This window comes from Labrus bergylta, chromosome 9, assembly GCF_963930695.1.
Source record: "Labrus bergylta chromosome 9, fLabBer1.1, whole genome shotgun sequence".
In the NCBI taxonomy this organism is placed as follows: Eukaryota; Metazoa; Chordata; class Actinopteri; order Labriformes; family Labridae; genus Labrus; species Labrus bergylta.
The window spans coordinates 27,548,891-27,565,701 of record NC_089203.1 but is presented as its reverse complement, the minus strand read 5'-3'; the positions used below and the strand labels follow the sequence as shown (position 1 = coordinate 27,565,701).

General features: G+C 39.0%; 1 protein-coding gene across 19 annotated transcripts in view; it reads left to right on the top strand.

Annotated features, from left to right (window-relative positions):
- prom1a (prominin 1a) overlaps nucleotides 1-16,811 on the top strand; it is a 99,527-nt gene that overhangs the window by 78,794 nt on the left and 3,922 nt on the right. For 2 of the 19 annotated variants that reach the window (XM_065958533.1, XM_020648472.3), the window contains 14 exons: nucleotides 1,922-2,068; nucleotides 3,661-3,732; nucleotides 4,981-5,073; nucleotides 6,967-6,984; nucleotides 7,451-7,504; nucleotides 8,367-8,447; nucleotides 8,534-8,602; nucleotides 9,096-9,185; nucleotides 9,812-9,927; nucleotides 10,650-10,673; nucleotides 11,091-11,159; nucleotides 14,763-14,859; nucleotides 15,066-15,116; nucleotides 16,445-16,479. In XM_065958533.1, the coding sequence (XP_065814605.1) occupies nucleotides 1,922-2,068; nucleotides 3,661-3,732; nucleotides 4,981-5,073; nucleotides 6,967-6,984; nucleotides 7,451-7,504; nucleotides 8,367-8,447; nucleotides 8,534-8,602; nucleotides 9,096-9,185; nucleotides 9,812-9,927; nucleotides 10,650-10,673; nucleotides 11,091-11,159; nucleotides 14,763-14,832 (903 nt within the window). In that variant the 3' untranslated portion in view covers nucleotides 14,833-14,859; nucleotides 15,066-15,116; nucleotides 16,445-16,479. Of the gene's footprint in view, nucleotides 1-1,921; nucleotides 2,069-3,660; nucleotides 3,733-4,980; nucleotides 5,074-6,966; nucleotides 6,985-7,450; nucleotides 7,505-8,366; nucleotides 8,448-8,533; nucleotides 8,603-9,095; nucleotides 9,186-9,811; nucleotides 9,932-10,300; nucleotides 11,160-12,441; nucleotides 12,493-14,762; nucleotides 14,860-15,065; nucleotides 15,117-16,444; nucleotides 16,480-16,811 lie in introns of those variants that run through there. The other 17 variants (XM_020648473.3, XM_065958535.1, XM_020648477.3 and 14 more) reach the window with 15 other exon arrangements.

The following is a 16,811-nucleotide window of genomic DNA, read 5'->3' as shown; positions in this document are numbered from 1 at the left end:
CCATGTTATTAGTTTTGAAGCCTAAATTAAACAGACTGTGGCTCTTTTATTTGATCACCTAAGCTGTGTTGCACACAAATATATACAAGGCTGTCTTAAAATATAGTGTAAAATAAACAGTTTGGTAGGATCTTTGCTGCCCTAAGCTTCTCATTCAACACCAACAAATCCCATTCCTTTTTGCTTGAGTGACAAAAAGCGTTGAATTTGACGTTTGAAATAAGTTCCTCTATCAGAAAACTTTGAAAACAAGGATACTGGCTGAATTCTTAAATGTCAACAAAGCTGTGATCTAATACATTTCCAGTGTTAGTTCTACACACTCAGAAAATGTGCCTCAGCTAAATGCTTCTGCCTTGCCAACTCTTCCAAAATGATTATGCAAATGTACTTTTTGTACTAATTCAGCACCATTATGGAAAACCTGTACTTCATGAGCATGCTGCATTTCAAACAAAAAGCACTGACCCTGTCTTGAGCGTCATTTCTTGTAGCTAACTGAACATTCTTACCTGTTGCCTGGCAACGCCCCTTTATCATCTATCATGTGAGCTGCTAAATAGTGTTAGCTGTTATCAAATGGAAATATTAGTGGCACTATTTAAACAAATAAAAGGTGGATTCACTTCTTTCACGCTCTGAACTACTCAAACATAAGTGTCCTGCATCAATAGAGTTAATTTGATTGGTTGACAGTACTGGGCTAAAAGATGATTGGTCAGAGATTACTTACAGGCATGACACTGTCAGCACTGGAGCTAGCAATTATGCTGCCTTCAGGTGCTTCTCAGAAATACCGTACGTCCCAATTGTGCCGTCGTAATGAGGACAAACACACATTCAAGTGCTCGGGCTTATTTATTATTTGCAGGGTCTTGCTTTGGAATCAAAACATACAGCAGACATGATGCACAAAGTAGAGGTAGAAAAGTAGTAGAAAAATAACAGAAAAAGTACTGCAAGTAAATATAGTTAGAATACACAAAATAGTGATTGTTGTACAGCGTTTAAAACAAAGAGGAGCGCATAAATTGAAAATAGGAGTGTGCTTTAGTTTAAGTTATACATTTAGAGTTTTTAATGAAATGCTGTCAGTGTCGGTCGGTTTCCTGTCGGGCATTTTCGACAATGCCAACTGCAGAGAGGAAGAAGCCATTCCTCTGGCATACAGCGTCCATATTCTTTTAGACAAACAACTTTAAGGCCAACAGTTTTTTGTTGTTTTTCTCTGAACAGAGCCACAAAGAAAACGGAGGATTTCTTTTTCGGTGGCTAAATTGCATATTGTTATTCTCAACAGCCTTTTGAAAATCATATTTGTGTCTGTCTTTTGTTTTTGGCTTTCAATGCAGACGAAAACAAAAACTCTGATAAACAACAAACTAACAAATTGTTTTATTTGTTGAGACACATTGTCATTGAGAAATAAATCTATTTCCTATTTTAACAACTGGCAGGAAGAGACGTGGGATGTGCCGTCCAATTTGTTTATAGGATAACCGTAAAATGCTAAAATGCATGCTTGTGTGCAGAAGACTTGCTGAAAAGGAAATGTGAGTTACATTGGAAATATAGAGAAAGTTTAAGAACAAACAACATCAAGGAAAAACTGTTAAAGTGGGATCTGAGCACCACATGTTTAAGATGTTTGGCCAGCCTTGTGCCAACATTTGTTTTGTGTCCATTCTGGCCTTTCATTACGCTAACAAGGTTATAAATGATTACAGGGATTCCCTGTTTGTGTTGCACATCACGCTTATTAAAAGTCTCTTTTTACAGACATGAACCGAGGCTTTGAGTTGTATCGATGTTCAGCTGTAGCATAACCTTATGTTAGGTCATAGACGTTACATTGAATATACACTTTGTACCCCCCTCCCCAGACCTCGTCTAAACTTCTCCCCCTTTTTATTATCCACAGTTTACTAAAGAAGTGGTGGGTCAGCTGGATGGCGTGAAGATCGACCTGAGGGGAATAATCCTGTTAGAGTCCGAGGGGAAGCAGAACCTTCTGGATTTCTCTGAAGTCGGGCTGTCAGAAATCAACTACGCAGATTACCTAGAAGAGGTAAATAGCTATAGACACTTAAAAAACACTTAAATCTTGTAAATTTATTAGATTACAGTCATAAATTAATGAGAATAAAGTCATACATTTACGAGTTTATTCCTGTTAATTCATGACTTTCTTCTCTCACAACTTAATTGTCATAAATGTGTGTTTATTCAACTTTATTTTAGTAAATTTACGACTTTATTTTCATGAATTTCTGAGTTTATTCTCGTAAATCTTGTGGCCCTGAATCTCCCTTGTAAGTATGAGACGCTTCAAACGCAAACAGAACACGCTTCAAATATGCATGAAAGAAGAAATAAATTAAAGAGACATGCAGATGCACACTGTTTTAAGAACGGAACATAGGCTGAGTACACATTTAAAATGTTAGGTTATAGCACTTCTATAAGTACCAGTCTATCTGTAAAAGACAAATATTGATAAAAGATTGTGCTGTACATTGACTAATGTTATTGAATCACAGCTGTGTGTTAATGGTATGTTACCAGTAATAGCCTCCACCTTGGCTGTCAGTTCACATACAGCAGGCAGCCAAGCTTTACCTAATAAGAGCAGCGACATGACACAGTACACCGGGTTCTGTTCTGGACCGCTGGAGCTTGATTATCCTAAAGGATTTCTGCCAAATCAGAGTGAGCAGGAACAAGCTGGGACTTGGCTTTGCCTCGTCTTCTTCAACACAACCTGTCAGGGTTACTTAGATTTGTGTCCTGAGGGAGTGGAATTAAAAAAAATAAAAATAAAGGCTTTGAGGACTCCATTCAAGTGTACCACCACCTGCCACCCTGATACTCTCACTCTCCAAAAGTCAAGAGTTTACATGTCCAACAAATGTTTCCAGCTCTTAGAATAAAGCATGCCCCTGATTTTCAAATCCTAGAGCCATTCTGCTAAAAACACAGAAACACAAAGTCTCAAAAAGTACCAATTAGGGTGGCACCTACTTCATTTATTTGAATCAATACGATGCAATCTGCAGGGGACGAGACTCACTTAATCTTAGGCATCAATTAAGTGAGCTCTTGAGTTTCCTCTGAAAGAAAATAGTGGAGGAAAAGGCACTGATGTAGTTGCAAATTGTAATGCTACCTGATTGAATTAAGCAGCTCAGCCTTATTCATGTTAAGACTCGATTAATTCATTAGTCTTTATATTAAAGGTCACATATTACTGTATGTAAAATAAACTGTACCATGTTTTTCTAACACTAACATGTGTCTCTAGTCTGTATACAAACCCCCCAATGATGAGAAAAGTCCATCCTCTCCGTCTTCATGGTCGAAAAATATTCAGCAAATTCAGGGGTGGAACTTTATGGAAGTAGTGTGTTTAGATTAAATCTTTTACTGGATTTGAATCATTTGAACGTTTGCAGATGCAGCAGGACCTTTTTTTTTGGCGGGGGGAATATTATACCAAAAGGAAGAAAAGGACCAAATTCCGAACTCTGTAGCTCATAACAGATTTCATGTATTGAATAAATGACACTTAGAGTTAGTACTTTAGTATTTGCAGTCAAAAGATTTACTGACTGTAGAAAGTTAAAATGTTTTTCCCCCTTCTGCTTACCTGCTATTTTTCAGGTCAATAAAGGAGTCACTGTGGTGGACCTGCTCTCATTTGCCAGAGAGCTGGAGGCTCAGACGGATCTCATGGTAAATACCCCCCTGCTGCCATTCTGTTTGACATACAAACAATCAGTTTCACAGGGTTTCCTTTGTTCACAGGCAAATCAATTGCTTACTTATTTATTCACGATGCTAGGGGAGCACTTTGGTTCGATTTAAGTGTCCTAACTCTCCCGAGCTCCTCTTGTCTTTGTGTTGAAACATAGCAGCTCTTCCTGAACGCAGACAGTTTGTGGGAGCGGTCTGATGCTCTGCTGTGCCTTCAGGGTGTCTGAGGGAAGAAACAAACTGTTTTATTCTCCTCTCTTAATGACCCGTACTATCTGATCTTTAGGAACAATTGAGCTTTAAGTTAGTTTTATGTAAAGGAGGGTTTCATTTATAAGAGTTTGATGTCAAGATAATGTGGCAGAGCATTAAAGGCTTTCTGAGTGATTTTCCACACTTAAATGTAATATCCTTTCAAGTCTATCCTCTGAAAATAACTCTGTGAGTCATGACTGTCTACAATGGGTGTAACACCCGAGTCCCACTGTCTGTGATGTTTTCAGAGTTTTCAGAGTCCTATCTTCACTTTGTTTACATCGCCAGGACGGCCGGCTGACTCCTCCCCTCGTGTATAAAAGTTGTTTAATTGAGGGACTAGAGAAAAGAAGAATAACATACTGTACTCACTGCTTAACTGTGTTTCTAGATCACGCTCATTTCAGGTAAATTTACATGCAGTGTGAAGATACCAGCAGAATAAAGATCGCTAGCATTAGCATGCTAACACAACAATGCAGCGCGAGTTGTTTTGGTTTCATTATGGTGCTCAAGGGCGACATCTGATGGATCAAAAAATCGCATATAAAGCCTTTAATGAATGGTATTATCTGATCTTTAGGAACAATTGAGCTTTAAGTTAGTTTTATGTAAAGGAGGTTTTCATTATATAAGAGAGTTTGATGTAAAAATGTGGCAGAGCATTAATGTAATCTCAGTAGCTTAGCGTCTTTCTTGAAAAAAAAGACAGAAGTTCCTTTTAACTCCGGCCTTTCAAAGTTTAAGGTTTCATCAATAAATGCCACTTCTTTTGCTTTATTAATCTTAAACGATAGCAGATGATTTTCTCTGGAAGACGGAGGAGAAACAGCTGGATTTACTATTATTGACAAACTAGCTAACAATAAAAATATAGGAGCCCCTGACATGACTTTTATTGTAATTTATGTGCCCAAAACATTCCCTCTATTGGAAGCATGAGCGTTTGTTTGCCTGTTTTCTGTGTCTCAGCCCAGAGGCGGTCTGCAGACGGCTCTGAAAGGCCACATTGGGACTCTGCGGCAGATCCACCGTCAGCAGATCATCCCGATGGAGCAGGCCATGGTAATGTCAGACTCTGTGTCTCTGTTTTCACTCCAGATATTCACACATTGTTGAACTCTTGAATTTTTGGTCAGATTTCTTGTCTAGTTGTTCCCTTAGAGGAAAACATCCTTTCTTAAACACTTATGCAAGTCATGTATTTTGCATTTCTATGAGGGGGGGGTTGGTTAATCTTCACAGCTCAAACTACATTTGCATTGTAATATGAGATTTTGAAATCTTAATGTGTTTATTTAGAAGTCGTAAAGAAACCCAGCGTGGAGGAGACATACACCACTCTTCTCACCCACAGTGGCCTTGAAGGAGCAGAGTGTAGTCCAGCCACAGGGCATACTGTGTTCTCACTGAGGGTTGATTATCCCCAGCTCATTTTCTACTTTTAGCCAGAAGTGTGAGTACACGCTGTACATCCAGGGCCGGCTCCTGACGTAGGGGTCGCTTAAAGGCAGCGTGGGAAATGTGTGGACATTACTTTGGAAGATAAAGCATAGTGAGGTAAACCTCAACATATACGGCAGAAATGAGCAGAACAAAATGTGTTGTTATTTTCTCTGAGGGTGTGTACACACAGGCGCTGACCGTAAAAGGATATATATCATACAGAGTACTACATGGACTGATTATGTGTTACCAGCTTACATGTTGTGTGTAAAAGTCAGTTTTTTGAAGCTGCTCTTACTAAGATTTTTATAGTGAGAATAGTTCAAGGTATATCTAAATTATGAAACAAAGGGAGACAAACTCATGAAGCATTACCCTCTGAACTTCTTCCCTCAGCCGAAGTGAGTATTTTAGCATCTTTCAGCTCCTTGTTTTGGTTCATGGCGACACATATTTAATGGTTTTGTTCAAACTCACTAGTCTCCTCATGCTAATTTAGCTGACTTTTTAAGATGGAGAAGATTAATCCAGTATACACTACTCAGCACCATGAGGCAGATTAAGTTAGAAGACTGTTAAAGAGTAGAGCTTTGAGCAACTTTAAAGAACCAATATTTTCCATTAGAAATTGGTGGGGACGGAGCGACGATGGGTGAGTGGTTAGGGCGGGCGGCTGTAGACCTCCAAGCGGGAGGCCCGGGTTTAAATCTGACCTGTGGCTCTTTTCCTGCATGTCATTCCCTACTCTCTCGGTCCCTGATTTCTGACTCTATCCACTATCCTGACTCTCTGATTAAGGCATTAAAATCCCCCAAAAATTAATCTGTGAAAAGAAAAGTAAGGAGATGGTGGGGACCAAAAACAGAGTCAAAAGAGAGTAAATAATTGACCTTCACTGGTCAGGTGTCCAGAGACATGACTCTAAATGTATCATTTGTGTTTTTGTATGCTAAATAAGGGACATTTTACAGAAATCTTGATGAGGTGAGTGATTTGTTTACAGCTTGTTGCGCTGCCCCCAAGTGGCCAAAAATAGTGGTGGATCACTCGGCTCGTGCGTCGATGAAGAACGCAGCTAGCTGCGAGAACTAATGTGAATGAATGCAGTTTTAAAGATAATCATGCTCAGATTAATCAGGTCAACGTTAACAATGATCTACAGTGTAAATGTGTGTGCCATAGCTTCTAAATAAGAGTGTTTCTCTTGTACTAATGTCTTTGGTACCCTCCTCGACGATGAAACTCTATTTCAGGATTCCTTTTAATATCCAAAGCTGTGAGTGTTTTTGACCCTCGGGCGTGTGTCATCTAACTTGTCATGTCTGTGAAAAACAAATTAAATATTCAGCTCTCTTTTTCCTTGTCAAAGGAAATGACATTCCTTTTGAATGATGCCAAGGGGTTTACAGCCATAAGCAATCAGTGATGCACATCAACACAGCTTTTTTTACAACACAATCTTTCTGTTTTTCTTTGTTTTTTTTTTTGTTTTTTTTCACTTTCAACTTCAAGAAATATGTTAGAGCAAGGGTAAGCGTAAATGTGTCCGTCCTGTGTACTTAGTGTCCCCATTCGTTTTTTTCTGTTACATTTAGAGACTTATTTCATCTCACAGATCTCTGCAGATGTGAACTAAGACATGTTTCTATTGCGTGTTTGTTGTTCTTGTTTTTTACTTTGCATAAAGCTCATACACTCTGTGAAGGGTTTTGTACCAAAATCTGTCCAAATATCCACTTGAATAAAGTAAATGTTACCGTGTTCAGTCATTCGTTTTGGTAACAATGTGGATATTTCATTTTGGAACAAAGGTCTTCAGCATGCCTTGTACTCAAAGCAGAATATCGTTCATAAAGTATCGCTTCTGTTCTTGCTTGGTCTCTGTTTGTGTTTCACTGCCGTGCTGTATGTATCCAGGTTATAAAATGACCCCTGACTGTTCCTCTTACCTTCACTCATGCAGGTGTTAATTTCTGCTTTTTATTTCCTTTCAAAGAGCGCATTAAACCAGAGTATGAGATTCCTGGAGAGGACAGCGTCAGACCTGCCGGTGAGTAAACCAGCCAGAAAGTCTGAAACTAAAATAGAGGCTTTGATTCAAGATTACATTCTTAGACGATTTGGGGGGCGGTAGCTTAGGGCGCGGTCACACTGCTCATCTGTACCGTGCTGTACTCAAGCACGATTGCCCCCCACGCTGGCCGGCACGGCCCGCGGTCATGCTGGCCAGGACTAACCCCTGCCTAAAAGCAGGGGTTAGTCCAGGGATTCTCAAACTTTTTTGGCTTGTGTACCCCCCTTTAAGATTTGTTTCAGCCCAGTACCCCCTTGTTTGGCCAAGAACATTTTTTCGTCTTCCACCTCGTTTTCTCAAACTGATTCATTACGTTGTTTCAACAACCTGTTCATTTTTTTATCTTCCTGGCCGCGCTCTTGTTAGCTTGCTCGCTGAACAATTCACGTCAACAGACGGAGGCCCTCTGGTCGACGTGGCTCTGCACATAATGCAAGCTGGATTATAAATAAATATCCTCAAATTGGAAATAGTTCCCAATTTAATGTCGCATAGAGAAAACTTACTCAGATCAGGTGGTCTCAAATCAGTGTGTGGATTTTCCTATAAATCTTTAATTTGGCTTGTTGTGATTCAACTTTTTTTAAATGACATTTGTCACCGACCCCGTGCAGTACTCCCATGTACCTTTAGGGGTACACGTGCCCCCATTTGAGAAACACTGGCTTAGTCTGTTGGGACTTGGGGTTGGGAACCGGAGGGTTGCTGGTTCAAGTCCCTGGTGGTTCAGTGGTCTGGTAGCTGGAGAGGTGCCAGGTCACTTCCTGAGTACTGCTGAGGTACTCTGGACTCTGGAAAAGATTCAGGCTTAATCTGCTCTTTCTTTTCTCTCCTGCAGAACAAAGTCTTAGCGGTTATTGAAGCCATTGAAGCCGCACAGTACCTCATCTCCCAGAATGCAACACAGATAATCAATCAGGTAAACTGAAAGATCATTTGCTTTCCTTTTTACTCAAACTTTTCCTGAATGATGTTTAACTTTCTTTGTGTTTGAATCCTCCTCAGGAAACAGGAAAATACACGGCAACAATCGTTGGCTACTTCCATCAGTACATAGAATGGGTGAAAACCTCTGTGAGTGTTTGAGTGTTAATTTGTTAGCTTGTTGAGGCGTATGCAGCTCTCACTTCTCACTTCTCACTTCTCACTTTCGCTGCCTTTTTCTGAAGTGTTTGACACAACCCAGCCGTGTTGGTGCACAGAGTTGGCAAAAATACCTGTGTGCATGTTAAAAAGAGGTTTTGGAGTAAATATAGAGAAGACGAATATAACAGTAACAACCTCTATAAATCTGAGGAATCTGCTTTGTGGCTTATTGGTTTGTGCAGTAGCTAACCTAAGGAATTCAGGATGTTTGAAGCCTGGAGCTGTTCTCTCAAAAGAACATTTTTATTTCATCATAAGTTTTTCTTGTTTTTTTTAAATAACATTTAAATTACAGGGATGAATTGTGCAATGCTCTGTAACACAGGATTAACAAAAAAAACAGGATTAACATATGGATTAAGAGTATTTCTGAATGTGTTGTGTGCAGATGTTTACTGTTTTTGTGTCCTGCTCTTTGTAGTTGGTGATGGAGGTCGCACCATGCAAGCCCTTCAGCAACATGGTGGACACGGTGGAAATCATCACCTGCAGTTTCTTGGTCGACTCCATGGTAATTACACTGATGAAACATTTATTACAAAGCGTATTTAAACAGCAATAGGAGTGCATTTTAAAGGCTAGGTCGGTTAGCAGTAGCTCCTTGTGGTTTAGCGTATTATAGCAGTTTTATTTTTTATGTATCTCTCACAAAGTAACTTTTAAATATCCATAACCTTCTGTTTGTTACATGATTGAATTATAATGGTGGATATAAGGAACATGCAGAAACTATTTCTGTTTGAAGGGTATTTTCAGGTAGGCTTAAACTAAATGTGTTTATATATTATTATAATTTTAAGATTTTTTTGGGGCTTTTTTTGCCTTTATTGGAGAGATAGGACAGTGGATAGAGTTGGAAATCAGAGAGAGAGAGAGAGAGAGAGAGAGTGGGGAAGGACATGTGGGAAAGGAGCCACAGGTCGGATTTGAACCTGGGCCGCCTGCTTGGAGCACTACGCCTCCATACATGGGGCGTGCGCTGCAATGAATATTTTAAACGATAAAAACGTGGATGGAGTAAAAAAATAAAAACAGAGAGAGTGAGAGTACAATAACATGCAGGAAATGAGCTACAGGCCGGACTTGAACCCGGGCTGCACGCTTAAGCTCTTATCCCTCTTATTTGTTTTTCCAAAGAACACGTTCTGGATGGGCCTGGGCTGCAGCACCCTCTTCCTGCTCCCGAGCGTCATCCTGGCAGTCAAACTAGCAAAGTACTACCGCAGGATGGACACAGAGGACGTTTACGATGAGTGAGTCACTCTACTTTAACGACCGCACTTCCACTTAATGTGCTGATTCATAACAGCTGTGTAGCTCTACTATATAAACATTTATTTTATACTTTAAACTTCAGGAATAAGATTGATGCTTTTATCACGCTGACAAAGGCTGCAGGACATCCATCTTTCTTTTTCAGCTTCTTCTTCTCTCACTCGTATCTACGCTGCCTTTCATAATGCTAAATGTGACTCCTGGATGTTTCTATTATTTCATGTATTCTGTGTTATTTTGCTACTCAGATACTGTCTAGTTTTAGATGAATGACTACAGCGTTCATAGAGGTGTGTTAGCTCCACTTGTTTATTGTTGTTTCATATCTCTTCCCTCTTCTCTTCCTTGTAGTTCCTCTGTTTCTGGGACTTGGCATTTTACTTTGTGATAACCATTTCTACTATTTCCATCTTCCATATCTTTATTTTTGGTGTCATTCCTCTCTTGTCACGCACTCGGCACTTTACAAAGACACGTTGACACATTTGTCAATTTTATATTTTTTCTTATTCATGGACTTTTTTTTTTGTTTTTTTTTGCTCAAACACATTTTATTATCACGTCTTTATACAATCACAACACAGAGTTTTAATCGGTGGCATCTTTTCGACCATCTGATCTGTTCTGAATGACATGAAACTTTCTGGTGCATTTCAATAACATCTTTATGTTGTTTTTTTTTTTGTGTGTATCTTTATAGCATTGAGACAATTCCCATGAAAACGTAAGACATTTGACCCACCTGCCTCTCTCTCTCTCTTCAACGTCTCTCACTCTGTGCTTTTCTCCAGATCTTGTACATAGAACTGTTTACTAAATTATTGGTGCTGGTTTACGTTTCTACGCTTGGAAATTGCTCTTATGGGTGGATGGTGTGGCTTCTTGTCGTGTGCTACCTTTAAAAAAGTGCCCCTTACCTTTTTTTTTTAAAGGGCTCTTTGCGATCATTACCTTAGAAATCCACCTGTTTTTGTAACTTAAAGTGTAAATAAAACTCTATGATTTATACTCCAAAATATCAACCTACTAACTTTCTTGAAAAAGTTTGACTACTCTCAAAGAAAACGTTTGTACTCTAGCATGCCATGTCTCTCACATTACATTTGTCATCCCTTTTTTGTATGCGACATTTTGTTTTCAGTATGGAAATTGGTAATAATGGTTATCATAGCGAGCGCTCACAAGGTATCCCAAATCCTTTGATGACGAGGTAAACGTTCCAGTAATCTTGTCACTGCATGTTGTGGGGAGGTGGAGGCATGCGGAGGGGAAGTGGGTTTTCTCTTTTACAAACACAGTGACTGGACACACAGTGCATGCCTTTGAGGGAGTTGGTTCACCGCGCACACATTCAGACACTCCCACTCGTGGGCTACATGGAGGTCAGGGAACGAGCAACGATGTGAAAGCTGAAAAGTAATGGTCGCTGTTATGAGATATTGTTTTTTTCAATGCTTTAAAATCAAAAATGTCACAATTGATGAAAGTATGTCAAGGAATTTCAATGCAACGTTTGAAAGTTCAGGAAAGGACTTTCACTACACGGGGAAACAAACTGTTTTCATGTCTGTGTGGGAAGTTTGGAGACAGAGCCAAGAGGTGATTAGCCTAGCTTAGCATAAAGAGTGCAAGCGTGAGGAAACAACTAAACACGATTACTGTGCAGGGTGTCCTCCTACTCAGTACAATACATGATAATAATGACTTTGTCACACTCACCTGAAGGTGAATCCAGTCTTTCACATTTCTGGTTTTTGGTAAAAGTTTAGTCAACCTGATAGATATATATCATGGAGTATTTATCATGAATTAGCAAATGTTAGCATGCTAACGCACCAATTTCAGAGCTGCACCAGTTGAGAAAATCAGGGACGATACCGATGTTTGAAATAACAATTTAGCTGATTGCCAATTCTGATATCGATGTTTGTATATCATTTATATAACTTTTCAGAGGCTGTCTAACAGGTGACTTCCTCTGCCCAATAAAAAACCTTGTCTCTGAATCAGTAGTTAGGTGTACTAGATGCCAGAATTAAACCGATTTTGCACAACAGATAAACATCTGTTCATGCCACATTATTTGCCGATGTCTGTCCACAGGACTAATATTGGCTGATTCCGATGTTACACCAATGCATCGTGCATCACTAACCAATTTAAGATGAAGACATGTTGTAATGTTTTTGGATATTAGCTCAGTTTTTAAAACACAGAATTGTGTTTGCCTGGTGGGCTTATCTATTTATTTTTATTTTTCTTTATTGAATATATTGAATCAGGACAGTGCAAATCAGCATCATGTGTCAATTTAAAAAGGCTCAGTTACTTTTATTTAATTTTTTTTGACAGATATCAGCCACCATTACTTCTCTCTGTCTCGTTGCCAAATGTTCTGCTGTGTTTGTGGATTTCCTACCTTGTCACTAACTGCATGCTCCGTGTGTGCGTGCGCACTTGAATGAAACATCTTCCTGTTTCCTCTCGTTTAGAGTCAGCCAAAATCCGATGAATGTACACCTGATCCTTTTGTTCAGAGAGAGGCAAGCATGTCAAGCTTTGGTGTGATGCTGGGAATGCTGCTCCTTTGATTTGACTTCTTCTGCTAACCAAACGTCTAACCGCATGTTGTTTTATTTTAAGTTGCATCTGTTGAAGCACCAGTTGGAAGAGCCAAACTATTATAACAGAAACTGAAGGAGGAGAGCATAACAGCTGAAATATAGAGAAAGACATCAGGCTAGCTGGTTCACAGTTATCTTTTAAATCATCTGTTACATTTGGTTTATTTGTCTTTTACATGACAAGAGGTTTACTCCAAAGGGAGCTTTCCTCTTTGAGGCATCGCTGCTTTCACCAAAAGGGAATTAGTCGTTATTTGAAATATTGAGTCACACATTTTTCTTGAAATTGGTACAAGATGTTGGAATAAAACTTATCAACCACATACCAAAATGAAAGCATTGTTTTAAAGGGCTGCTGATTCATTTCTAACCTCTATTGGCCTTCACAGATAAACATGGGTTCTAAGCTATTATCGCTATATATAAAGAGGCAACATTGTTTACCATATTTAACATTGAGAAAAGTAACATCTGTGGCTAAAACGCTTAATTTAATGAGCATTTTAGAGCATTTTAGTCAATAATAACAAACAACAAACGGGGAACCAAATTTTTTGTCATTTTTTTGTCACTTAAAGGTTTTATATGTGATTTTTCACACTTAATAATATAAATCAAGTATATCCTCTGAAAATAACTCTGTGAGTCATGACTGTCTACAATGGGTGTAACACCCGAGTCCCACTGTCTGTCATGTTTTCAGAGTTTTCAGAGTCCTATCTTCACTTTGTTTACATCGCCTGGACGGCCGGCTGACTCCTCCCCTCGCGTATAAAAGTAGTTTAATTGAGGGACTAGAGAAAAGAAGAATAACATACTGTACTCACTGCTTAACTGTGTTTCTAGATCACGCTCATTTCAGGTAAATTTACATGCAGTGTGAAGATACGAGCATAATAAAGATCGCTAGCATTAGCATGCTAACACAACAATGCAGCGCGAGTTGTTTTGGTTTCATGCTGGTGCTCAAGGGCGACATCTGCTGGATCCAAAAATAGCATAGTAAGCCTTTAAGTTCATATATAGTCGACATGCTCATAATCTGATATAACCCTAATAAAACAAATGTTTTCGTCAAAGTTTTTCAAATTTGGCTTTAATGGATAAACAAAGTGTTCCACCTCAGAGAAGCTTCCTTAGCAAAAGGAAAAAATTAGACGCAGAAACGCAGAAACAGACAGGTGGATAGAAAAGAACCTAAACTCACTTTACTCTCACTTTGTTAAAGGTCACATATTCTGCAAAATACACTTCACCATGTTTCTCTAACACTAATATGTGTCTCTAGTCCGTCTACAAACCCCCCAATGATGAGAAAAGTCCATCCTCTCCTTCTTTTGCCTGCTCCACTTTTCAGAAAATGTGTGCTCAAACAGGCCGTTTGGAGATTTTCCCTTCATGACATCACAAAGGGCAGTAACCACTCCCCCAGGTGGGTGACACTCCCACAGCTAGTTGTTTGTTCTGCCCTCTGAGTCTGCCTTCTCACCGTAAACAATAGGACATGGAGCGAGAAAGCCCGAGTACTCCCAAGCCCTTCCAGAGAGGGGGTGTGGTCAGACACAGCTCATTTACATATTTAAAGGTACAGACACAGAAACAGCCTGTTCTGAGCAGGGCTGAAATAGAGGGGTTTATAGACATGATCAAATACAGGATCAGAGTGAATTTAGAACAAAAAACTTCACACACATGTTTTGAGGAGCTCTGAGACTTACTGGTTGAAGACGAGGAGAATATGTAACCTTTAACCTTTAAGATTAAACAAGCAGTGAAGTCACATTCCTGTCACAGGAATGTGTCTGAATCTGGAAGTCTGTCTACCTAACCTGTACATTTTCCAGCCATAACTCTCACAACCTATTGAAATCATTATTTGGTTAGTGTAGTAATGACAAGGTAACATATTACATTGCTCTTTCAAACCGTAGAAACCAATCATATTGCCTCTTTGATTGGCCGAGGCGGTTCATCTGTCTAAAGTCCCATCAGAGGATGTTGAAAAAGCTGTTCTGCTCTCTGACCTGCAAATCGCTCGTCCTCCTTTTCTTTTTAGCCAAATAAAAGAAGAGAAGCATGTGCTAATTGTTTCACATTATTGTCATGATTGTTGTTTTTTTCTGTTGTTAATGTGGTGCCCTGTGTTTGTGTGTGTTTGTGTGTGTTTGTGTGTGTTCCTCTACCGTTAGCATCCCAACCTATGACACTATGAACAGGTTCCCGCGGGCCTCGGCTCCTCCGAGGCACATTGACTGGTGACAGTGAGCCGGCTCTGGTTGCTGAAAGGTACTGGAAACCAACTCTGTTTACTAACACTTTTACATTTAATTCCTTTTTCTCTATTTTTTCTTTTGCACAGCTGTCATCACGTCCCTGCTGTTTGTCTCCCGTCATGATGCCATTTTTCTCTCCCTCCTCTGTTTTAAATCTCATTCCTGTGTGAATTATTTTTATAAACTCTTCTAACTGAACCCTCTAACACTTCTTCACAGCTTGTTTTAGTGCTTTTCTGCTCACAGTGACTTTGCAGGAAAACCATCATGGTGAGAAATGTTCATTTTTGGAATCCCTAACGAACCATAAATGTCTTCCTGGTGTTTATGTGTGACTCCTTGTGATTGGTCAGTGTGCTGTAGAGGAGAGGAGCTGAATGTGCTTATTCCCTCCTTTTTCAATTTGGGGTGGAAAAAGTCCCAGACCCCTGAAGTCCCAAGAAGTAAAAAAAAATAATATCATGCCCACAACAAATTAACGTGTGGGCACAATAAAAAAAAAGTTTACTTTTTGGGAATTCAGCGGCTCCGTAGCTTCGATTAACAAACAGTCAGTAAATATTATGAACAGATTCAAGCCTTATTTAGTGAATTTATTATAAGCTTGTCTCAGGTGGTTAAATTATAACTTGAAGAACATATTTGATGTTAACTACCCTGTGCTGTTTTTCGGTTTAAATCCTTTCTTCAGCAGTTTTGAACTGAATAACTCACTGGAGAGTTTAGTATTTTTAAATTTGTATCTCTTAAAGTTTAAAAAATGGGTTATTATTTCCTTACTTTGCTTTATGTAACAATGTTTTATAAAGAAATTAAAACTTACTTAGATCGGTTATTAACACAACCCTGTTTCATACTATAGATATGTTGTCTTTCTGCTTCCCTTCATGTACAGAATTCAATTCAAAGCTTTTTATATTCGTGAAAGGATATTAAGGCTTCCCTCATTACCAATGCCGTCGAGATTACAGGCACATTAAAACAAGGAAAAACAACAACAAACAATTACAAAAAACACTGAGATCCATTAAAAACGAATTTGAGACAAAATTTGAGATTGAGAATTGAGAATTTGAAACAAAGTGTCTAGAAATCAAATTCCAAATCTCTGCAAGAAAGGGAAGAACTGCAGTCTTTAGAGTTTGCTCGAGGGCACCAGCATTTTACCAAAACAAACTGCTGTTTGTCGACACCTTCTCTATTCTTTAAGATACTTGTAAAAAAGAATAGTTCAGTTTTGGGTTACTTAATCATCGCTTGTAGACTGAATGTCCCAAAATCAAAAATGATTTTTCAGCGCTTATGAAAGATCGCATTTTTAGAGTTGAGAGAAATATGTCACTCCCAAAGGAAACAAAGTTTGGAAGCACCACTTTTGCAATGCTTGTTTAAGTATAAACTTTCATTGGTAAGTTAGAGAAACCCTCCGTGGAGCTTCATTAAAGCATCAATGATTCACTCTCATGTCTGTGTTTTCACAACCCAGTCAGAGCGGCTTTAATCTCCTGGGCTATAAAAAAAAAAAAAGCTCCACAGTAGGTTTTGAAAATGTTGTTTAATATTTAAAAACTCTTCTTCTCCAATATTTGCCTTTCCAGTGCCCTCGAAAACCGGAACTAAAAAAAACGCCACAGTAAGTTTACCCTCTTTGCATTTATATATTGTAATAGTCACCATTTAGTTGAATGTGTAGAAATCAATCCTGCAGCAGGATGGGGTTTGATTCCAGATCGATAAGCATGGAACACAAAACCTCAGAGCCGGTGTTGTTAAATTGTTAAATCTCATTTCACCCAAAACAAGTAGGAAAAGCCTAACAAATGAAATTCTGTCACACTCCTGCATTTTCAAGCAGCTTTATCTGAATGGAGGGTTTTTAGTGTCGAAAATGAAGGCTGATCAATATTACAAAGAAATTGAAAAGTCCTGGGCCAAGTTGATTTGTATTGGAAGTGAGATCGCCAT